The 24,178-nt window shown below is 50.1% G+C and overlaps 1 protein-coding gene across 6 annotated transcripts in view; it reads left to right on the top strand.

The window, feature by feature from the left end:
* Positions 1 to 4,154: 4,154 nt before the first annotated feature.
* The window catches only part of DRGX (dorsal root ganglia homeobox), a 37,634-nt gene continuing 17,610 nt past the window's right edge, over positions 4,155 to 24,178 (top strand). Inside the window, exons 1-6 of one of the 6 annotated variants that reach the window (XM_040485716.1) lie at positions 4,155 to 4,750; positions 7,735 to 7,850; positions 11,920 to 12,020; positions 12,932 to 13,033; positions 15,991 to 16,169; positions 16,250 to 16,365. In XM_040485716.1, coding sequence (XP_040341650.1) covers positions 7,817 to 7,850; positions 11,920 to 12,020; positions 12,932 to 13,033; positions 15,991 to 16,169; positions 16,250 to 16,365 — 532 coding nt within the window. In that variant the 5' untranslated portion in view covers positions 4,155 to 4,750; positions 7,735 to 7,816. Of the gene's footprint in view, positions 4,751 to 6,012; positions 6,853 to 6,889; positions 7,293 to 7,734; positions 7,851 to 11,919; positions 12,021 to 12,931; positions 13,034 to 15,990; positions 16,170 to 16,249; positions 16,366 to 24,178 lie in introns of those variants that run through there. The other 5 variants (XM_040485718.1, XM_040485721.1, XM_040485719.1 and 2 more) reach the window with 5 other exon arrangements.

The following is a 24,178-nucleotide window of genomic DNA, read 5'->3' as shown; positions in this document are numbered from 1 at the left end:
ACAGACAAGGAAAAAGGAATGTAGGAAGAAGCCAAATTTGACCCCAAGTCCACCCGATTGAAACCCCACTCCTCTCCCGCTATAGATGTTGACATAATTCAAGTCTGTTAGAAATTGGAACGCTTTCATTGTGTTTACTAATCACTCATGTAGCAAACTTAGTTCATTTCTTCAATAGTCATTTCGATTAAATTCTGCACATTTATTGAGCACTTAGCATGGGCAATTGACTGTATATTTTGTTTCAAGAGAAACACGTCCGATGAAAGAGAGTAGCAGACAGCACTGGGCTTGGGGCTAGGAGGGTTGGACTCCAGTAACGCTTCTGCTGTTAGGGCCTACTGCACCGTATTCTCTCTATGCTCCCGTTCCTAAGATTCTACAGCTCTATTTTATTTCACTCTTATGGAGAATTGTTGTGCACCAAAGAGCTGACCTTGAAAGTTATTTTTCCTGGGTTTATTGGTGAGGTAGTGTAGACTTGGAGACTGAGATCTTTCTTCTATTTTCGGCTGGATCTTATTTGAGATTTCCTTGGATTGGTTTCATTTTCTTGTTAGCAATTCATTATTACATTTTTAATAATCGTCAGCTAGACTCACCAACTGAATGTTTATTAAATGATTTTGCTCCAAGCCAGTGACTCTGGTAGATCCATCAGAGTAGTCCTGGATGTTGGGATCTTAGAAATTGAAACTGTAGGTGTACCTGTAGGACATATCCCAGACTGATGTGTGATCTAGTCCCCCCAGATTCTCACTGCAGCTGGAACTGGGGAGTGTGAGGCTGAAGGCTGATGCTGAGCCCCGTCAAGATTCCTGGACCACCTCAGGACAGAGGGGAGACTCTCTGAATAAGAGGGTGCTTCTCCATCTAAAGCTGCATGAGGATACATGAGTGTGGGAACCCCACCCCCAGCTGCGGGTAGCCTGTATTCTGACAGCTGTCCTTTCAGAAAGCTCTGTAGGGCATGGAGAGAAGTCCCAGTGAATCCAATGCCTTTTGGTGTGGTACCAGATAGTGCCAGTATTTTTTCTCCCTGCTATCTCATCTCCTTCGCTAGCTAGAATCTCTAGGGACTGGCTCCCTTGACCAAAAGCTCAGGTCTGCGTCCTCTGCACCTAACACAAGTCAGTTGCTAGGTATGTTTTTGTTGAATTGGGCTGAATTAAGCTCTGAAAGTTCAGAGGCTATGGACTGTTTCCCCTCCCATCCTAAAACTTGAAAAGAAGCCCTTATTGGTCTGAAAATTATGATAGACTCATACAGAATTTATGTCTGGGGTAGGGAAGTCAGATGCCTGCAGGAACCAGATGAGTCACACAAATGCATAAAGTGACCTGGGGGAAAGTAGTGTGGAATAGTGGGGTTTGTGGCCAAGCAGAGTTGACATGCTCAGTCTAAAGGCAGTCCATTTGAATTTCTAAAAATGTTCTGTTGGCCAAATAGAATACCCCTGATCCAGCTTAAAGTCCTTTGGTTTAGGTTTTCTGGGGTGTGCTGGGTGAAGCTCAAAAACCTGACAATGGCAGACTGGCAGAGAGGTAGGATGAAGAACCTTGGAAAAGCTCTCCCAGGGTGGTCCTGCTTTCGCCCAAGTTAAATACAAGCCAACTTCCAATAACCAGCTGTGATGGCCACAGGACAAAGTATATTCCCACATGGTTCCCAGGGAGTCTTACAGCTCAGTTCAAAGTTGCCTAATCCTGGAAACACCCAGAAAAGGAGTGTGCCATCTATTAAGTACTCAAAGCAGCACAGGGTAGCACCTCTCCAGGCATGTGCCCCCTAGGCATGTGGGTTGTAGTAGTGGCAAGGCAATAATAACAATAATGATAGAACAGTCATGGCTGGGGTTAAGTGGTTGCTATGTGCTGGGCATTGTTTTCAGCATATTTCCCCCATTCCCCTTTTTTTAGAGGAATTTTCAATGCACAGCACAACAGAGCAGAAGGAACAGCAACAGTGCCCCTACACATGCACAGCCTCCCCATTATCAACAACCCACCAGAGTTGTAGGTTGACACATCGTAATCCCCCAGAGCCCACAGTTTGTATTAGCGTTCATTCCTGGTGTTGTCCATTCTGTGGGTTTTGACAAAAGTATAATGGCACGTACCCACCTGTAGTATTGTCCAGGATGGTTTCACGGTCCTGAACATCCTGTAGCACTGTTTTTAATCTCCTCATCAGCACTTAGGCATTTTTATCCTCCTTTCTCAGAGGAAGTCACGGAGTTTCTGAAAGAATGAGTGGCTGGCTCAAGTGCACCTCGGTTATGAAGCTAGTAGACATAGACTCTGTAGGTGGTGGGACTGGTCACGTGCAATGCTTTACTTGTCTTGGGAGGATTAGGCAACTTTGAGCTGAGCTGTAAGACTCCCTGGGAACCACGTGGGAATATACTTTGTCCTGTGGCCATCACAGCTGAAGTTATTGGAAGTTGGCTTGTATTTAAGTAGCTATTACTTTCACATGACAGTAAAATTAATGAATGATAGGAAATCTCCAAGATAATAAAATGCGTATCTATCCCTTGTTGTATATATATTTTTTCTGTTCATCGTTCCCTGCTCATCTGGAATTTCAATTAGCTGCTATTTTTTTTCCCACATATTCTATCTAATACGTTTAGCTAACTTGAGTTTTCTCAGCAGTCTCCAAAACTACAAAATGACAATAGATTAGCTGACAAGTAGAAATATGTGGTGTCCATACTGAGTATGCATATGCTTTACCTTCTGCCTTGGGAGAACTGTATGGCCACTGGGGATTACAGTAGGGAGGCTTTAAAAAAATTCAATAACAAAACAACATTACAAATCACGCAGACCCTTTCCAAACACATAATTAGGAATTCTGTGTGGTTTTTTTCCTCCTTGAAAACTGAAATATTGTTATGATTAAAAATATTTTTTTAATGTTTATTCATTTTTGAGAGAGAGACAGAGCATGAGCAGGGGAGGGGCAGAGAGAGAGGGAAACACAGAATCCGAAGCAGGCTCCAGGCTCTGAGCTGTCAGCACAGAGCCCGATGGGGGGCTCAAACTCACGAACCGTGAGATCATGACCTGAGCCAAAGTCAGATGCTTAACCGACTGAGCCACTCAGGCACCCCTGAAATATTGTTATTGTTTTAAGCCATGTTTACTGAAATTGTTTCTGCTAAACCAAGTTTTAAAAAGAAAGTTGGGAAAATCTCTTCCAAGCACAACTAAGATGTCAAATCCAACGTATGTTCATGTATTTGGGCTCAAAGGATGTTGACCGTGGTATCTTGAAACATTTCTCCACTCCTAAAGACAGACAGACAGAGCAAACCCTAAGAAATGAATACCGTGTGTGATGTTTGCGACATCAACCTGGAGTCTCAAATCCCTACATTTTCTAAGGATTTGGGATTCTTTTTAGGAATCAATTTAAAATAACTCATAATTCAACCGAAAGACAAGTAGGGCTTTCAGATATAGATGCTCTAATTTCCAGCATTTTATTGCTGCTCTCAGTGTTTTTGAGATGACAGTTTTCCCTTCACAGAACAAGCTTAAAATTAGAAAAATCAAACACCCATTAGAGAAAGCAGATTTACTCTGCTATTAATTGATGTAGAGATGTAAAGCTCCCATCATCCAGGCGGGAGCCTCGCCCATCCCCTACAGACATTTTCAGGGGCCAGTGGGTCACCAGCAGCTTACTCAGCCTAAACAGGAGCTGTCTGTCTGTCTTTAGGAGTGGAGGCTTGAATTTTCGGTGGTAGAGATGCCCTCACTGCCAGGGGCGGGAGCCACATCTGCACACAAATCTTAAGGTGTGTGGGATACTTTCTTCCCACTTTATTTTTTAAAAAGTGAACAACCTTGAAAGTTGAACAACCCACCCTATTCTGGCTTCTCTCCGCTCTGCTGGACAGGAGGTAAAGAAACACGGACTGTTTGGTAACCAGAAAATGATTCTTAGAGGGAATGGAGACTGCGGCTGCTGTGAATTAAATACGGAGAAGAAGGAGCATTGAGGACCAACCACAGAATTGTCTCCTTCCACAGGCTGGAAGCAACCCAGGTGGGGGTGGGGAGGGCCTGCCGTGTAAGAATCTGTTGAAATATGACCCGTGGTTTTAACTTTAAATAAGCATTTCCGTCCTAATAGAAGCCCCCTCTAATGTCTCCTGCAGCTTTGATTTTGGAACACGTCACATTCCTCATTAAAGCAATCACTGTTAAAACATAAAGCAACACAGGATTTATTTCTTCATTAAACTGATGATCCGTATATGAAGCCAATTAACATTATGAGTCTGGTGAACATCAAGTGTAAAGAGGTTAGAGAAAATTAAAAGCAGTCACCTTGGTCTTTAGATAAAGAAAGTACACTTTTAGGCTGTAAATTATCAGAGTGTCCAAGCGGGACAGATCGGTGAATTTGGTTAATTGAAAAATACATTTTACCGCACAAGAATTAAGGAAAAATAACCTTTTCGTTTCGAACGCCCTTTTTGGTGGGGGAGGGGGACGGTTGCGAATGCATATTGGTCACCTCCGAAAGCCGAGTGTCAGAGACAATCGGAAGAAAAAGGGGACTCGCGTCATCAAAGTTTGTTGTAGGCTTTCGTTTCTACGTTGCTTGGCTGTGTGTTTATTCGCTGTTTTGTCAACAGAAAGGAGCCGTCCTCGCGGCTCCGGGAGAGGAACGTTGGGAGAGGCGAGGCGAGCAGAGGCGGAGGGTCCTGAGCTGGCTACGAGCCCCGCGCGAGGTGGGTGTTTTCCGGGAGTCCGGCTACTTGTCCACCCCGGGGAGACGGCCAGGCTCGAGTCGGGGACGCTGCGAAGGCCATGGTCAGGCAGCGACGCGCCGCGGGCGGCTTCAGGCTGGAGCCGAGAGACAGGAGCAGCGCGCGGGGTGCGGAGTCGAGAGTTCGGTCCCTTCTCTGAGCGCTGAGCGCGCGTCGCAAGTAACTTCCGCAGGTTTGAACCGGGAGAGGATTGGTCCCTCAAAGCCTGGGATCCTGCAGGGCGGGTCCCACTGCCGCGCAGCACAGAGCCCCAGAGGGGCCCGCGGGACTGGTCTCTTTTCCCTCCCGCAGCCCCAGAAGGTCTGGGGCCGCTGTCCAGGGTTCTGACTGGCTAGGAGGCCTGGGGAGTGCGCTGCCCTCAGACCCAGCCAGGATGAGCCTGTCTACTTCCCCGGGACCTCTCTGGGCCTTGATAGGAATCTGCTTCGGCGGATGTGAGGGATGGAAAGCTGAGACTGGGGCTTGGACTTTGTTGGCTTTGGGGGCCAATGCGGCGCCTGGCGCCTGGTGCCGCGGGTTCCCCGCACAGATACTCAGGTGCGCCTGGAGCATCTCGACCAAGCCCTCCCGGATACCTTCCTCAATTCGCTTCATGGGCACCAGGCTCTTGGAGCTCACAGCGCGCGCAGACAGGGAGCTGCCGCCTAGGGCAGATGGGAGCCCGAGGGGGCTTTTGGCAGACCCGGGCACGCAAGGGTAGCCTCAGGCTCTTTGAAAGGTCTCCAGAGAGCCCGGGTCCTCTGGGCGACACAGGAAGTGACAGAGATAGCGCGCCAAGCTTCTTGGCCTGGGTTGACAGAGGGTCCGCTCTTGGGGCTCAAGCCCTCTCTGGATGAAGTGGCAACGGCGCTCTCTGCTGCCCGGCCAGACCCTCTGGCTACCGCACCCACCTCCCGGTCCTCTGGGCGTGTTCCCTGAAGCCGGCCGCCTGACTCGGAGTCAGTGGCCCTGGTGGAGCTGTCGCCGGGGCTCTCTCCGTTCTGAACTGAGCCAGAGTTTCCAGCGGTTTCTTCCTAGTGGCGTGGCCGACTCCTCGAGCCAGGGCGGGCCGAGCCCAGGAGGGGCCGCTGAAGTGCCCTGGGCCCTAAACTGCCTCCGCTGGAGCGTTGCCGCGTCTTCCTCCCAGTGGTTTTCCGAAGGGTTGTCCACCGGAGTCCCAGGGCCCCAGCACTCGCTGCCTTTCAGCTTGGCGCACCTTGCCCACGGCGGGTGTCCACGTGTGGGGTCGCCAGGCCTTTTGTTTCCAACGCGCTGTGTCTTTAAGATCAAGGCTGGAACCCAGGCGGTGCAGGGACCCGACCCACCTCCTCGCCAGGGCTCCCGAACGCAGCATTAGAATGTTTATAAAATATTCAATTTATGCAGTCTGTCCAAGAAGCCATCGTCCCAAAATAAAATCAGCAGTCTAGACGGAACACAGACACCAAACTTATCAACAGTTGTCTGACTTGCCTCTTCTGATGCATCTTGAGTGGGTCATAATACCAACTTTATTTTCAGTGGTGCATAAATTAATTACACGCATTTAATAACCAAAATATCATTATATTCCCCCTTTAATATCATAAAGGCTTTCCGCCAGGGAAGCACTTAATAGTGCAGGGGGCCGTAACGGGCTATTATCCTGGTGTAATGCTATTACAGAACCAATTATGCACCATTAGACTTGCTTTTTTTGCAGTTTATGTGATTTGATCCAATCCCGCGCCCCTGACTTGAAAATTTCAGCCCGGTACTTTAGAGTTTAATTTTCACCCAGGCAGAGGGAAGGGCGGTCTCTCTCCGCTGAGTGTCTGCCTCGAATGCATTTTAAAAGTAATTGCGAAGGGGTCCCACCGCATATCATTTGCATGGAGAAGCGAACATAAATTCAGGGACCCCTTGCTGAGAACAAAATCAAACTTTCCTTTTGTACGGGTGCTTGGAAAGGGAAGCCGTGTGCAGAGTCCCCCCAAAAACCCATCCGGTGGCTACAATTAGCAGCGCTTTGTCAATTTGCAGCCCGGGAGTCGCCAGGCCTGACAAGGGCAAGCCCATATCCAAGCTTTTCACGGAGAAAGAAGGTTTGAGTCAGAGGGGACTCGGGGTGGGTGTGGGTGGAGTGTTCAGAAAATAATGCCTTTTTGGGGGTGGTGGTAGTGCTGGTTGTTTCTATCCTCTTTTAAAAGAAGGAAAACATTTCTGATGTTTGCTGAGAAATGATGGATTTTTTTTTTAACACCACGTGGGCCATTTGTAAGGCCCAATAGACCTATCCAAGTTACTCGCTGTAGACAGCGCTGGAAATAATCAGATTAAGGCCAATTATGCGTGAGATTATAAAGGCGAGTGCTGAGCCGCGGCGCGCGCTGTAGACAGACAGCAAGACATCTGGCCACTTCCCGAGTCACTTTTCTGGTCCTGCGGGCGCCAGCCGCGCCGAGCCCCGCCCGCTTCCAGCCGAGCCCAGCGTGCGGACGGGAGGCAGTCACGCTCCGGCCTTCCTCGCCCGCAGTCCGCCGAGGTACGCGCGGCTCCCGACCCACTCACCCGGCCCCGCGCGTCTGGCCTTGGGGCTCGGCTGCCTTCTTGGCCAGGGCTGCAGCTCGCTCCGATGCCCTGGCGCGTTCGCTGGACCCGGCTGCGGTGGCCTGGGTGCAAAGCTTGAGCGGGGGGGGCGGGGGGGGGGACCCCTGAGAGCCGGGAGCCAGATTTCCCGGGTTTGGTGTTGGGGCCGAGGTGGGGGCATGGCTGTCTGGGAGGTGGACCCAAACGGAGGGGCTGTCCCAAGGGGACCGGGCTTGAGGTGGGGCTGCCACGTCCCCTCCAGTCCCCACAGTGGACTTAGGGCATTGGGGGGGGGGGGGGAAGGGTGGTTTCCAGGAGGAGGACGCCCAGTGCGCACTAGGGCCAGTCCGGGGCGCGGGCAGAGTGAGACTTAGATTCTATCGATGCTTGCCTTGCAGCCAGGCCGGAGCTACGCGCCCCTTGTCTGTCCAGCGGTTACTCTCCCCGGGCCCCGCCGTCCAGCTGATCCGGCCGTCGGCGATGTTTTATTTCCACTGTCCGCCACAGCTAGAGGGTGAGTAAGCGCCGCGCCTGCGGCCGCTCCGAACGGCCGGTGCTGGCCAGAAAGGGCCAGAGCGGCAGTGTGGCAGGTGGGTGGTTGGGTTCCCGCTCCGCTAGGGTCGCAGCCGCTGGGCGTTGGATACGGGTGCCCCTGGCCTCCTCCCTACATCCCACTCCAGCCTTCCGCCCTGTCACCACCTGCCTCCCACCTCCCTCCCCGCCTGGGCCAGTCGGCCCCGGGCTATTGGCACAGCAGGGACCCGCCGGTCTTCCCAGCACAGATGCTGGTGTCACGCCTCTAATCGGGTCTCCCCCGCCCTGGGGGTCGCATCAATCTTTCACGGTGTTTTGCAAACATCCAGAAAAGCCAAGGTAGACTAGGGAGTTGGCCCGCATCGTCTGACATGGACCCTGAGCCCGACCCATAGTAGTTTGCTGCCACTTGGAGCACAGGGCAGTGCTGCTCCGGGAAGCTGTAACGTCTGTCCTGGTCCACCGTGGCTCTCTGGATCTAGGTGGCCCTGTGTACCCCCACACCCCTCGAGTGCCCTGGCTTGGCTCCTCCCTGTGACTCACTGGATTTCCTGATCCCAGATGCCAACCACTCCCCACTCCCAGGGGGAGCCCCGTGGCCAGGGTTTGAGACTTTGAGGGTCTCCAGGCCTTAGAAGAAATTTTGCCTCAGGATCCCTTGTGTGGTCTCTGCACTGGATTGTTAGGTGGAAGTAGGTTTGTGAGAAGGGGACAGCTTGGCTCTCTGGTGCCCCCACACAGGGCCTGGGGGACCCCCAAGAGCCGGCGTCAGACAAATGCAAAGCCACACATTCTGGCCTTTTAACAGCATCTTCCTCAGAACAAGAGTCTCAGCCATGCACTATTAGAACTTTTCTAACTGGGAACAATACCAGGCTAGGCTTTGACAACCTACTCCTATGATTTATTTGTGGGGTGGGAGAATGTTGGAGGCCAGGACGTTGAGGGAGGCATGGGGGAGGGCAGAGGTGGTGAGGCACTGAGGGACCCGGAGACATCCGAGGACACTAGTCCGCCTTTTCTCCAGTTACCTAGAGCAGTAGCTGAGCCTCAGTTGGCCAACATGCACAGGGATTTCAGAAAGTTTGTTTTGTCTTAACCGTGGAAGCTTTTAAGAATTCAGTAGAATTTTCTAAAGGAGGCTAAGGATCAGTGTTTAAGCTCTGCTAGCTCGGGTCAGCATTCCTAAGAAGGAGAGACCAGACTCTTGCCTACGTTTCATGTCCTTTAATCTCCAAGGACCCACGCCGATCTGCTTTATGAAGAGGTTAAAAGGTGCACTCCCTGACATTGTACCCCAGGTCCGGAGGGGGGATTTGAACAGACTGACATATCGCAGCCTACTCTTCTGGTTAAAGAAGGGAAGGCAAAGATTTGGGTATTTAGCAGGTGGTGGGCTGCTTGGATAATTAAGGGGAAGCCCTGTCCGCAGGGTGGGTTGCAGAAGTCACTTAAGGAGGGTCGTGGCCCGGCCTTATCATGGCTTCCGTGCACTGAGCTGTATGCTGCTCACCCTTCCTTCCCACCTCACCCGAGGCACATCCCACCTCAGTGCTGATTCTACAACCAGGAGAAAAGGAGGCGTGTCTTTAAGAACCTTTTTTATCCCTTTGAAGATGTCTTTCTGAGCCAGTTTTGCAGAAAGTGGTGTTGTATGTTTGTCTAATGTTGCTGGGGAGGAGGTGATCTGCGGCAGATAGAAAGGCCAAGAACCGACCTTTGGAATATGACATCTCGCTCAGGCTCTCAGCTTTTTAATTTTCATTTCTTATTAATCTAGAGAGGCATAAAGGAGAAAGCAAGGCATGACTCATAATCTCACTTCTGGGATTCTACTGATATTGAATTAAAAAGTACTGCATATACCTGCTAAGGAAATTCAAATAGAAGAGAAAACTGCATTCAAAAGTGAAATCCTCCTTCCACCTCTTTTCTAAAGATACTCTCTATTGTTGGTTTCTTATGATTCCTTCATGAAAAACACCCCCCCCCATATGTTATGCTTTATTTGTGTTGAGATCATATTGCCGTATCATTTGGGACTTTGCTTTATTTTTTTTTTTTTTTTTACTTTGTAACCTATATTTTGGGGATTATTCCATGTCAATATATACAGATTTACTGATTTCTTTTAAACAGCTGTGTAATATTCCATTATATGTTGTACTGATGGGAACTTTGGCTGTTTCCAGTAGTTTTTTTTTTTCCCCCTTATTGCCATGTCGCCAGGAATGTTCTTCTTTTTCTATTTTGGAACACTTATTCACAGATTAAATATGTGTATGTGCCCTTAAATTTTTGATGAATATTGTCAAATTACCCCTCTAATAAGGCTGCACCAATTAATGCTCCTACAAATAGTTAATGAACACACACATTTTATTATACTGTTAACTGTACTGGGTAACATTATGCATCTTATGTTTGCCAGAATGGTGAAAATAGCAGTTCATTGTTCTGTTTTGTTTACTTATCGGCAAGGTTTAACATTTTCATAGTGTTATCAACACGTCTACTTATTTTTAAGTAAAAAGTTTCTTCAAAGGTTTTCCTCTTTTCTGTTTGTTTTTATTCATTTGATGGACCATCAGTCTTTTTTTGGATCCAATTTGACATATGATGTTTCACCTACAGATATTATGTGTACGCATTGTGAAACAATTTAGGACCGGCAGGTGTAAGTTAGAAGGCTGAGGCAGATAACGATTGGAGCATCTCAGAGTCTGCATTCTGTCCTCACCAATCAAGTGCTTTGTTTCAAAAGGAGACAGTTTGGTTTCCCACAAAATACTGGAAATGAGACCGCTTTGAGGCTGTCCTTTTGAAGTTTCCAATGAGGGGAGAGGAGAGAAATATTTGTAACTAGGGTTTTTAGGAAGAGTGCAGTTTGGACAAGAAGATGGAACAGAAGGCTTCAGGGAAGCATGGGGTATTATGGCAAAGGATGTGTGTGGCACTGTAGAGCAGGATAATAAGTAGGAGGGACCCCTGTTAGTAGATAGAATTTTAAAGAGCCCGGAGAACCTTGCTTCTTTGGGACTCAGGTCTTTCTGAGGGAGGTTGCCTGTGTGGCTTGCCGGCTGCTAATGCCAAACACGCAGTGATTCTGAGACCAGAGCCCATGGCAGGTACAGCATGCACGGGCTAATGGGAACTTGCTCATTTGTTTTTCTAAGAGGCCATTGTAGACTGTTGAGCACATGGTGCATATTTCGAAAATGATGTGAATGCATGTTTGGGGCCAAACTCTGTTCTGGCTTGGGAGGTTGCTGGGGAGGACGGTGGACAGGACGCCTTTCTTTTCAGGGAAGTGGAGAGCAGTGGGTCCTTTATGAGCCTGGGGAGAGGGGAGAGAGTGGCCGTGTCTAAGCCTGCTTGGAATTCAGGACAGTAGCTATTGGTGCAGACCTCTTGTTAATTGACATCAATATAACAGATCCACTATGGTGCTGATGAGCTGTGACCAATGGTAATTAATATTCATTTATAAACTTCTTACCTCCTCATGTCCTGAAGTTCTAGGAGAAACGTGCAGTGAAAGCTCTTGGTGTTTTCTTTCCTCCCCCGCCCCCAGCTGTTAAGCTTTGTTGTTTATAGAAACAAGGGAAAGTTAACTAACAGGTAAGCAATAGGGAGCCGTTGAGGCTTCTATGAAAGAGTCAGAGGTAGGTAGGGGATGAGATAAAAACACAGTGGACAGAGGTGCAGCTGGAAACCAGAGGGCAGGTGAAGGCTCTGCCTCAAGCCAGTGATTTTTCCTGGCACAGAGTCCGGAATTTGACAAGAAGGCGATTTGGCCATCCCGGGGGGAGTAAGGTTGCCATCCGCCCTATGAAATAGGCATAGTTGGGCCTGAAGTCAAAGGTTACTGGGAGAAGGAGAGAGCAGGAGAGAGTAGAAAAGAAGGGGCCTTCATGAGAGCAGCAGAGAAAGACGCTCTGGGACAGACGGGACTATGCCTGGAGGTGCCTCCGAATAGAGCAGGTGTGTCCGGGGTTGGTGTGAGAACAGGGAGGTCCTCTGCTCAGGCTGATTCAGTTTGCTCCCAGTAGGCACTGCACCCTTTGGCAACCACTCTCCAGGAGATTTCGATGATGGGTTTCTGCGCAGAAAACAGCGCCGGAACCGGACGACATTTACTCTTCAGCAGGTAATGATGGCGTTCCCTTTCTGAGAGTCGGCTACTTCCTGCCTCCAAAAAACCCAGAGTTTGAGCAGCTCTTCTTTGTGTTTTAAAATAAAGCCAACTATGGTAACTGGATCGTTCTTGAACACTCTATGTGTCAAGAAATCTGTCTGGGGAGAGGGCAGGTGATTTGGACTTCACGACGCCAGGCAGTAAGTGAATCGGTAATAATGACCGCTCACATGTGCCTGAGGTTGGTAGTTTGGGGAACGTTTCCACATCAGCAATATCATTTGAACCTTGAAATCACCCTTTGAGAAATGCAGGTAGGACATTCTTATTCCAAGTAGAGAGATGGGAAGACCGGGGCCCCCAAAGTTGTCTGATTTGTAGAAGGTATTGCTGTCCATAAACGGAAGGGCTAGAACCGGGACCCTCATAGTGTGTTTCCTGGACCTGGGCTCTTTCCCTTAGGTCTGTGCCACCCCTGGGGCAAACTGGGAGCCGTCGGGAAAGTAGCCCAAATACCTCTAGCTTGTTTCTGTGGGACTGGCACAGTGAGGACCTCTGTTAGTTGTTTCTATTCTCCTTGTCTTATGGGGAAAGCTGTGTGGGTTGCTCTGATTCGTAAGGCCACTCTTAGACTTTGATTCCTATGAAGATATGTAAATGGAAAAGCAAATGAATATTTGTGCTTCTCCTCTTATTCTTATTTCTTGGGGGAGCACCGATGTTGTAAGTCTTAGCTCCTCAGTCATCCGTGGTTAAAATTTTAATTCTGTGGCATCTTCTCGAAGAGCTCTCTTCTCCCTCCTCCTCCCCTATTTCATCCTCGAAACCACTTCCTCACCACTCCTAGCAAATTTGAACTATGCATCTGCTTCCTCTCACCTAGCCGCAGCCTCTCACCGGTAAATATTTTTGCCTGTTACCAGCTGGAAGCTCTTGAGGCAGTTTTTGCCCAAACACACTACCCTGATGTCTTCACCAGAGAAGAGCTGGCCATGAAAATAAACCTCACAGAAGCCAGAGTGCAGGTAAACCTTCTTTTTAATTATTTAACTCTCTAATATTAAAACTGGCAAACTTTTTTTTTTTTTTTGACATCATGACTGCAGAGTGCACATTTGGCCAAAGAAAGCAAATGAAGACTATCTGTCATTTTCATGATGCACTTTAATAACATCAACATAATGTGGAATATTAGATTAGGTTGATTAATCGGTCATTCATAATTAACTAGTGATAATGTTCTACACTAATTTGTCCGCGTCTCTAAGGTACTAAATTACATCAATGCACATCCATTTCCTTGCTTTGGAAAAAAAAAAAAAAAAAAAAAAAAGAGCTGAGATGCTATTCTCAAAGCAGCTCTGACCGCTCTGGGGTAAGGCCGGTCAATTGCAGAGAACTGTGTTTTCAGATGGGAACAGGGTAGGATCTGCTTTCCAGAAATTGCATCATGTCCAACTTTTCCCCTGGACGTGGACTCTTTCAGCGAAGTGGATCCGAAGAACGTGTGCAATTTAAAAATCTTTAAACGGCAGCAGCGAAAGGGCTGCCTCAGAGCTGAGCACGGCTCACGGTGGCCGTCTCTAAGCAGGATTTCTTTCTGGAAGCCACACGGTGATTATGTTTAAGTGCACAAACCCGTCGAGCCCAGCAGATGTGCCCGAGCGCGGGAGGAACAGATTCGCAGCGCCGCCTCTCCGGGAGAGCTATTCTTTGAGCACAATTATATATTCATTTTATTTATGGGGTTTCCTCCATGCTGTTTCTGTTCTTTTTTATGTAGGGGCTTGGGGTTAAGACTATGCAAAGATCTAATTGTAGGAAATATAATAGTTTGCTTTTGGTTCCCCTGGGTCATGTTAGTATCTCTTAAAAACCAATGGCTGAAGAGAGATAATGGAATTCTGAGCAGTAAATTGGGGGTTGTAAACAAATTATTTCCCCTATAATCAGATTATGTGATCCTGATTATTAAATCTGAACATGAATCATTGGTCATATGCGGGCAAATTAAACTGATTATTATTTGGAAATGAAAATCTCCTTTGGCCAGGATGTTGTCTATCCCTTCTTTATTTAATGCCAGCTTGCCAATAGCTGCCTAAAGACTGAACTGCAAATTGAGATAAATGACACAATTATTGAGCATTCAGAAGTGGAAGATCATAACTTCTCCCTGAAAGGTGCAAGGGTGAGATAGGGGTGGTAACAATTAAAGCGGGGATTTGTTGTGCCGGCTGTTGTTGGCTATTATGCAAACAGACAATGGCTGTGAAGTATTTGTTTCGTGAGCCTCCGTGTGGGGACGTGGGCCTCGGTGGCGGGAAGGGAGATGTGTTTACATTTATACCCCTTGCTCATTCAAATATGATTAATGTTCTATAAAGCAGGGTCTTAATCGAAGCTGATGTTGTCAAACAATAACTAAATAGGGAAATAAACGACTCCATCATGCTCTTTCCTCAGAAGCAGGCGAACTGTCAGTGCAAAGTCATTAAAATATGATAATGAAAAATAGCTCAATTAAATGTTGTTATAGCTGTGACCTTCATTCAATTAAGACACAAGAAAGTGTCTGCATTTTGCTTTGCATTTAACTGCCCTAAATTTAGAATATAGATAAAATCATTATTCAATGGTTGCTGATATGTGCAATTAAAAGCCAACTCGATTAAAAACGAAAGAAACCCAGTTAGAGGAGAATGAAAATTCAGAAGTGGGGTGGGCTGGCAGAGGGCTTAGCCCCGGGACCCAGGCTCTCTTCCGGGCCAGCGTGAGGCGGAGGAGGAGAGGATTTCCCCCCCGGGGGAGGAGGAGGGAGGTCTAGCCAAAGCTTTTTTTAAAGCCAGGCATGGTTCCCCAGGAGAGGAGGGAAGAGGTTTTGCTGGGTAAAGAGCAGCAGAATTTCACTGACCTCTGGGAACACCTTGGGCCCCGTCTGCCTGGCTACCATGAGTCTGGCCTTCTGCAGATGCCGTCCTGATTGGCAAAGCTTGAAGATTTCCACACCAGTCTCTAAGAAGGCACTTAAAGCAGGTGAATCATAAGCCTCCTGCTAACCTGAGGGTGGCAGGGATAATGCTACCTGATGTTTACTGAGTGACTGATTGATGGCTGTGTGTCGGGCACCGTGCTCAGTGTTTTTCGTGCCTCTCTGTGCTAACAGTGCTTGGGGGTGGCCACTGTTATTACCCCCAAGGAGTTTGGGTCATGGTCCCTAGACAAACCACTGGTCTTCAAGCTGTGTGTCTGCCACTTACCACCTAAATGACCTTGGGCCAGTCGATTAACCTGTCTGTGCTTAATTTTCTCATCTCAACAGCAGGGATAGATCTACCTGCCTTATAGGGTCAGGTGGATTCTAAACCAGATTCACACTAAACTAAGGCTGACTCCAGAGTCAGTGTTTCTCATGGGTGTGCTGGGCTGCTGGTCATGAGCTTGTCGTGATGTGTCAGAGATGATTTCAGGGTTAAATCCCAGGTTTGAGGACAGACACACTCAGGTGCTTAGGAAAAGCCGCCGGAAGAGTGAATGAGTATTTTTGATGAGGAAACCCCAGGGCAGTGTTTTACAAACTGCTTGGATGATGATTCCCTCACCTCCCTCCTCCCCAACCATAGGAAGTACATTTCACATCAAATAGATGCCCTTGAATACATTGAGCATTTCCACAAGACAACACTTGCACCCTTTCGTGGGCCATGCATTTGGCTTCTTTCTGTGGTTTAACCGTCATTAAAAAAATGCCTGTCGTGCCTCCTACACTGATCTTCTGACCCCTCTCTGGGTCTGAAACTGCAGTTCAGAGGGCACTGCTTTGGGAGATCTTTTGGAGAGAGGAGGCTGTGTCCCCCACACCTGCTGCAAGGTGAGCAGTGAGCACTGGGTACGGGAACCAGGCATGTGAGTTTCGGTCTGGTTCTCTCCTCCTGTCTTACTTTCTGCCTCCATTGCGTATGCGTTTCCACTGGGGACTCAGGTTTGGTTCCAGAACCGAAGGGCCAAATGGAGGAAAACAGAGAGAGGAGCTTCCGACCAAGAGCCAGGAGCCAAGGAGCCCATGGCAGAGGTGACACCCCCGCCTGTGCGAAACATCAACTCCCCGCCCCCCGGGGACCAGGCCCGGAGCAAGAAAGAGGTCCTGGAAGCCCAACAGAGGTGAGGCTGGTGGGGCCCTGGGGCCTGGAGGCTTGGCGGGGACACAGGGTCGGGAACTCAGTGTGCGTTTCTTTCTCTAGCAGCCTGGGGAGAACTGTGGGTCCCACAGGACCCTTCTTCCCTTCTTGCTTGCCGGGGACCCTCCTGAATACGGCCACGTATGCCCAGGCTCTGTCACACGTTGCCTCTCTGAAAGGTAAGCTTCGTCTCCGTTGGCTGGCAGGGCAGGGCTGGGGCTTTGCTGGCTTGCCACTGTCTCCAAGGGGGTGTGGAGATTGTGCGGTCATCCCGTTTTCTCAGTTCCATCCATCGTTGTACCTAGGGCTGGTGCAGCTCCTTTTCTCCTGTGAGTCACAGCCAGCACCCTGCAGAGCATCTGTTTCCTAATGTGCTGTCTTGTTTGATTTCTGCATGGCCTGAGATTGCGGGTGAATGTCTTAGGTAACCCTGCACCTGATGGGGAATGTCTGAGCGGTGGTTGTTTCCGAAGAGACCCCTCCATGTTCACAGGCTGCTCCTTCTCATTGAGCAGTTTTGGGGGTTAACCTGCAGCTCATGGGTGAGGCCTGGGTGGGCGGTTGTCCCCAGCTTATGAGGACCCTCTCCCTATGGGCGGCTCGCCCACCTGCCTCCCTGGGGACTCCTGATGGCAGAGGTCTGAACTGTTAGGATTTATGATTTTCCAGGATTTGCTCTCTTCTTAATAGCTGTTGTTGTCTGAAGGATGCAAGCCATCAGCGATGTTTTGTCAGGCCCAGAGAGAGGAACTTTTGGCGACTTCTGGGGCAGCCCCACCGGATGAATGTGCCCATCCACTGTGTGTAAATTCCTGGCCTCAAACTTACTGCTTCTGTGATGAGGCCAGGCAGTTGTGCTGGCCAGGAGTGGGGCTGGGTTCTACCGTGGGTCTGAGGCAGCGCGGGTTACTGCTACTCTTGGGGTTTGTCTGTCATAGGGGTTCTGGGAGCTACAAGTGCAGGTGTAGGCTGTAAGCTTATTCCTGGCGATGGGCAGTGGGAGAGGACCTTCCTAGGGTGTCCCCTGTTTGTTCTGCATTAGGATCTGGGGTCTCCTGCCCTGGCGGCAGGGGCACACATGCGTGGCAATCTGCATTGCAAATGTGGTTTCTGGAAGCTGAATGAGGGCATGAAGGAGCTTCCCTGGAGAGTCTCTAGAAGAGAAAGAAGGGCATTTTAGGCTTAGAGAACAGCACATGCAGAGTGCCAGGGGAGGGGAGGAGAACGAGGCTTGTCTGGAGAAAGGTTGGTATGTTGGGTGCCCATGGGAGAGACCCCACACATAAGGTGGAGGTGTCCTACAGGGACCAAATCTTGAAGGCTCTGGAGGCCATGCTCTTGGGTTTGGGTTTTCTACTGTAGGAGGTGGGGCCCCAAGGCCTAGAGCCACTTCTGAGTGGTCCCGGTAGCGGGCAAATCCCCTCCCTTAGAGGCTCACCTCTGTCCGTCCGGCTCTGGGCCCTGTGCCCTTTCTAATGCTTCTTTCAGCTCCAGGGCCCAGATGCTCCAGGGGCCGTGTAGAGCCCCTCGCAGAGTGACCTTGGAACATATTTACAGGACACAGTAGGATGATAGGGCACTATGGAGGTGGAGTCCCAATTGGAAGGGGCTTCTGGAAGATGATCAGTGGGACTTCGGTATCATGTCAGGGACTGGTCTGGGCAGAGGGGCAATCCTGTGTCTGTCTCCCAAATCCTCTCTGCTTCAGTGGGGGCCAGCTCAGCTCCTGAGAGTAACCATCTCTTTTCTAAATGTTCTTTGCTTGCCCGACTCCAGCCTTGTGGGTTGGAGGTGATTCCCGTGTCCCTGCTATGGCAGCCCGTGGCTGGGCTCTCTGGCTAGCCAAGCTGGGACCCACGGAGAGGCCTGCAGTGGCTCGAGGAGGGGAGAGAGGGCCAGGTTGCTGGGCAGGGAGGGCATGACATTGTCTGCAGCCGGGAGGCCCAGGGTGGTGGTGAGAGGGAGACAGAGGCTTGTATTTTCTGAGTGAAGACCCAGGACAGAGGCAGGGGCTGGTGAGGGAGGCTGGTAAAGGTAAATCTGTCACCCCCTCCTCTTCTTCCCTCACTGATATGTACTCCCCTCTGGCCCTTCCCTAAACTTTTCTGGCTGGGCTCTGACCCCTGGGGCCTGTCCTGTGCCTGCCTCATTAGAAACAGACTTTCCTTTGATGCTGCCCTTGCTAAGGGGACACACGGGGTGGAACTTGGGGAGTGTAAGAGCTTGCAGAGGTGACATCAGTCACAGTGTGCTCGCCAAACCGGGTGTATCTTTGTATGTTGTACTGGCTCTCGCTTGGGCAGCCTGTGTGTGCCCGTGAGAAGTCCCTCCTGACTGCAGTCATATGTTGGGGTAGGTGATGTGCTCAGATGTTTCCAGAGCCAGGCAGGCGGTGAGTGAAGTGAATGTGTGTAGGCATTGTCTTCACTTCCCCACATACGAATGAGCTCTCGCTCACTTTTCTTGAGTGATATAACCCTCTTGGTCTATATGTCATTTACACGCTTTTGAGAAAGGCACGGGAAAAGACACACTTCTCTACTGTCAGAAACAGTTATTTGAGGAGCACGTTAAAGGGCACTCTCAGATTTGGGCTGGGCACAGGTGGGGCTGGGGGTGGACTGCAGGAGCATTTTGCCGCTCGAGGGTCAGCTGTCACTCAGGCCAGCTGATGGTGGCTGAGTGGGTACGAGGACACAGCACTGCCAGAACTACTGAACTTTCTGGAGAAGTTAGAAGTATGGATTTTTAGTTAAGATATTCCCATCTTTCTTTAATTAAAAAAATTTTTTTTTTTGTATATTTGTTTTTGAGAGAGAGGGAGAGAGCGCACACGTGCGAGCAAGTGGGGACGGGGCAGAGGGAGACACAGAATTCAAAGCAGCCTCCAAGCTCTGGGCTGTCAGGACAGAGCCCTACGTGGGGCTTGAACTCATGAACTGTGAGATCACGACCTGAGCCGAAGTCAGACGCTTAACCACCACCAAGGGGGCCCTAGATAGTCCCATCTTTTAAATGTGAGCTCCAAGTCTTTAGGCCAAAGCGGCACACAGTTGGTCTGAGCAGTTGGTCTGGCTTGATATTTTGGTGTGAGATAACAGCTGGTGTTGGCTGGGGCATCTTTGCCTTCTAGAAGCCCCCGACCCCATGTGGTGGCACTTCTGGAAGCAAGGTTTTCTGAGCTGGAAGTCTCAGAGTCAGCTGGTCAGAACTCCCGGGCTCTAGTCCTGGTGGGCTTTGCTTTCCCTGGAGGTCCGGCTTGGGACGTCCGGCCTCTGCCTCAGGACCTGGGAAACAAGTGTGTGCCTACGAGTCAGTTTCTAGATACCCTGGGGTCCAACACCTGGTTGTTTTGTGGAACATTTGTTAAGTGGTCTGGGGACAGGGAAGATTTCAGTCTCCTGCACCTTCTTTTTCCAGGCTTCCCCAGGCTACAGAAATGAAGTGCATAGGCCCAAGAGAGGAACACCCCCGATTTTCTAGGGCCTGGCTTGGTGCCAGGACTTCTGGGCTATGACCTGGCCTCCCTTCCCTCAGTGCACCCCCAGAGGTGGCTGGTCAACCAATGGTGGCAGAACTAGTGGCCTGAGCCCTGCTTCCCAGGGGTGCTGGCCAATGGGGGCACTGCTCACCTAACTCGGAGAAGCTTCATGCCTACTGGTGTTAGAAGGCACCTCTCTGGGCTTCTAAGACCATCCCTCTTGTCACAAATGAGAAACTGAAGCTCAGGGAGGGAAAGTCACATGCTCACACATGGCTTATTTGGCTAGGTCTCCCCTTTGGGGTCTAGGTTGCCCTCCACAGGATCCTAATGTGCCCTTTCATCCAGACACCGTGTATTCATTTTCTCTCGGATGGGCACCTGTTGGTAGGGGCCTTGGATCCCTACTCCCCTTTTCCCCAGCAAGTAAGGACAGCGGTGAGTCCACTGGGTATGAGCCCTGGGGAGGAATCTAGACTTACCCAGGACTATCAGAGACCAGGACCATTGGAAGCTAAGTGCCACAGTCCCTCCAGCCTGGAGATCTCAACTCACTTCTCCAGGCCTGTGGCGACTTGCAAATAACCCAGAAGAAATAAATCAAACTCAGTGTCAGCTACAGACTCAAACTAGTGCTCATGTCTCCTTTCCTAGACTCTGTGGTCCTAGTGGGATCATATGGCCCTGGGTTGAAGACAGCAAGTATCCTGGGTGGGCCACTGAGGTCTGGCCCCACCCTAGACAGCACCTAGGTGCCACTCCTCTGACACTCTGGACCTGTGGCTCCAGACCAGGGGCTGAGGATCTAAGCAAAAACTGTCCTGTGCTGAAGCCAACAGCTAGCCAGAGTGTGAAGGAAATGCCTGGCTCTCTGTGTTCCAGGGCAGGATCAGTCCTCCCAGGGGGCATTTGGAGCCCCTCAGCTACTGTTCCCAGAGCTAACTGCCTGGAGAGCATTATGTATAGTTACAAGTCGAAGGACTCTGAGTTGGGGGTCCTGGTCTTTTGGTTCAGGCATTGTTGTGACAGATGCAACATCTTTCTCTGGGAAATATTAAGAGAACCTCCAGGGGCATTTGTGGGATAGCTTGGGGGTTGTTGAGTTTGCTGAGTTCCTTTAAGCTGCAGTCCCTGAAGGCTGTAGGTCCTTTAACGCAGTTTTATGGCTATTCACTTGTCTGGAAATCTTTGGACTTCGAATGTGCTCTGAAAACAGGAGCATTCTTGGAATACTGGCTATCATGCTCCTTGAGCAGGCTGAGCTGGGGAAGGGGAAGGGCCAGCAGGGATGTTGGATGTAGAGGGAATGAGCTCCAGGCCCCCCACCTCCCAAAACACTGGCCTCCCAGAATACAGAGCTGTGTGGTGATGCCAAACCCTGTTTCCAACGTGAGTGGGGTGGACAGGCTGGGCCCTAGAAGCTCTGTGACTGTGGCCCAGAACATACCAATGGATTATGGGGGGAAGTGGCCCAGAAAATATGAAGGGGAGCAAGTCTCTCGGCCAGCCACTTTGCTGAGACTCAGCGGCGCACAGACTGAGAAGTCAGTAGCAGAAAGCTCTGGAATATGGTTTTCTTAGCAAAGTAGAGAGACTCATTTTGATTCCTTGGAGAAACCTGTTGGAAGAAGGGGTCTGGGGTTTGGAAGCAGCTAGAGAGCTGGGGAAACCAAGATCAGACTGAGAATTGCACCATGGCATCTCGGAACTGCCGTGGCAGCGAAGCTCGACTTGGCGGTTTTGCGTCAGGCCAGGGAGTGAGTGCAGAGACTTTCCAGAGCTTTGCCCTCTGCCGCAGCCCCATCATCCTGTGTTTGGGGGACTGTGCTCTGCTGCCGGCCAGGTCCCAGGGCTTGGTCAGGGTAGCTGAGACACAGCTCTGGGGCGGAGTGCCGGGGATACTCATTTAGCAGGCTTGGCGTGGGGGGTGGTTGAGGTGGTGCGTGCATGGATAGGTCAGCAGGCCTGCTCGGGCAATAGGGAGCCAGGGAAGGGTGGGAGGTGGGGGTGGCATCCTTGAAGGACAGGAGGTCACTGCCCCTCCAGGATGGCTGGTCAAGCAGAGTGTCCATGCGTGGAGGCGTGGCAGGCTAGCCTCCAGGCTCTGCTGGGCAGGCCCCGGACAGGCACTGGGCTGTGCCCATCAGGGAGTGAGGCAGCTGGCTACCTCAGGCTGGGAAACTGCCCACCGGGGACAGAGCTACGTAATTGAAAACCAGGCACTTGCGGGGGTTTCCTCCTTTAATTATCCTTTAATTATCAAGCAGCCGACTAGCACAGTGGCCTCAAGCAAGCGCTCTGGGGTGGCCTGCCTTGTGTGAGTCCTCGTCCTTCTGTTCCCTAGCCGTGTAAGTCTTGAGCACGGTCCTGGGAGTCTCTGCCTCTTGTCAGCTCTAAGATGGGGATCTTGATCATAATAAGACTGAAGTCATAGGACTGAATGAGGAGCACGTGAGCTAGAACACCTGAGGCTCTTGGAACAGTGTGTGGCACATGAGAGATGCTCAGTAAATGCTATCATTATCACCACATCTCTCCGTTCTCATTTCCAAGTCCCTGGGTCCCACTCACCTTTAAAGGAGCCTGTGAAACGTCTGCTTCTTCCAAATGTCTTCCATTTCTCTGAAGTTTATTGCAGCTGTCACTTATCTCTTCCTTGTAACCTTCCTTGTTCCAAATTTGGCAACGGTGGGGGTTCCTTCCTGTCCCGGGTAGGATTTCCTGGGCAGGGCACCCATTCCTTCTCTGGGGCTTCACAGGCAGTGATAAGTTTTGTATTTGGGGACGATCAGAGAGGGCCCCTCCTGGCCAGGCATGCAGTTAGTGTGTTTCCTTATTGAGCATTCCATGGAAACTGTCAAATAAAAAGGCAGCAGGACCCTACCCCATGCAGGGAGGGTTTGCATAACAGTAATGGGTGTCCAGAGAAAAAGCCTTTGCAACACAAAGAATTTTCCTGTGCTGTCTTAATGGCCAGCCTTGTGTTCACAATTCATTAATGCAGAGGAGGTTATTAATGGCCGAGGGAGGCGCTTGGGTTTGTTCCGGGGAAGTGCTGGCCACAGGACGAGCGCGATGGGGGCAGGAGAGCCACAGTCGGCGGAGGCCCCCTCTCCCTGGTGCACTTAGCCTGGCTGCCTCTAACCTGTGATTCGGAGAGCGAGAGCGGGGTGTGAGGTGGAGACTAATTACAGCTGCCAGGGGAGAGCTTTCATAACTCAGTCTGGGCTCACGCTGGGAGATCACAGTCACTCTCCTGCACTGGGCAGGGGCATCCCATCTGACTGTCCTTAACTGGAGGGAGCTGTGAAGGGGAGGAGGTGAGACAGCATGCTGGGCAAGGCAGGCATGGGGGCACTCAGTCCCTGGAGTCATGCCTGAGGGGAGGGAACAGCAGCAGAGCAAGGGAATGAGGTCTGACCTCTTTTTACTCTCCCCTTCCATCCCCTCCCAGGGAGCTGAGGTGGCCCCAGCCATCCCATGCTGGAGGGGCCCGAGGCAGACAGCTCTGATCCCATCTCCTATTATCTGTTTGAGGCACAGCTCAGAAGCTGCTAGCCATTGGAGTAGCAGTACTGGTCCTGAGTCCCGTGTGTGTGTTTGTGTGTGTGTGTGTGTGTGTGTGTGTGTGTACCAAGGGGAGACGAGGGACAGGGTGTCCATACTGGGGAAGGGTCTGGCCACATCCTTCCAGAGAGCAAGGCCCCTTACTTAGCCAAGTATGTTCCCTCCCTGCTTCACATTGGCCTTGGCCTTGGGCTCAGGCCAGGCTAAAGTGTCCAGATTCTGGAACTGAAAGGGCTTTATTGCCCAATAAACATCTGCCCACCGAAGCTAAACTCAGAGCTGGAGGCAGTCTTTTCCTTCTCCCAGTCGCCCAAAAAGCATTTTCCCTCTACTCCTCTTTAAGCACTTTTTTCCTCTGGGTTGGGAGTTAAAACACACACACACACACACACACACACACACACACACACACACACACAATTAAAGAACATTAAAAAGTGTTTTATGGTGGAATATAATATTCATGAGAAAAATTCATAAAGCATGCATCTAGAGTGTAGTGACCCATTTTAAGCACCTAATATACCCACCCTCTGGGACTTTGCCTGTACCCCAGAAGCCCCTCAATGCCTGGGCCCCTTTTTCTTCTCCTTAAATGAGAGCACTGTGCTGACTTTTATGCTAATATAGCTTTGTCAACCACCTAAGCAGGCATTCTGAAACTTTCTTTCTTTCTTTCTTTCTTTCTTTCTTTCTTTCTTTCTTTCTTTCTTTCTTTCCTCCTTTCTTTCTCTTCTTTCTTTCTTTCTTTCTTTCTTTCTTTCTTTCTTTCTTTCCTTCCTTCCTTCCTTCCTTCCTTCCTTCTTTCTTTCTTTCCTCTTTCTTTCTTCTACCAAGAAACTTCTTCCAAGTTATGTTTCAGTAGTAGAATTTAGTGATTCATCACTTACATACAACACCCAGTGCTCATCACAAGTGCCCTCCTTAATGCCCAGCACCCATTC

The sequence above is a fragment of the Herpailurus yagouaroundi genome, unplaced genomic scaffold (genome assembly GCF_014898765.1).
Source record: "Herpailurus yagouaroundi ecotype Mexico unplaced genomic scaffold, PumYag 163, whole genome shotgun sequence".
Taxonomy (NCBI): Eukaryota; Metazoa; Chordata; class Mammalia; order Carnivora; family Felidae; genus Herpailurus; species Herpailurus yagouaroundi.
The sequence above is the reverse complement of the archived record's forward strand: the minus strand, read 5'-3'. Positions and strand labels throughout refer to the sequence as shown.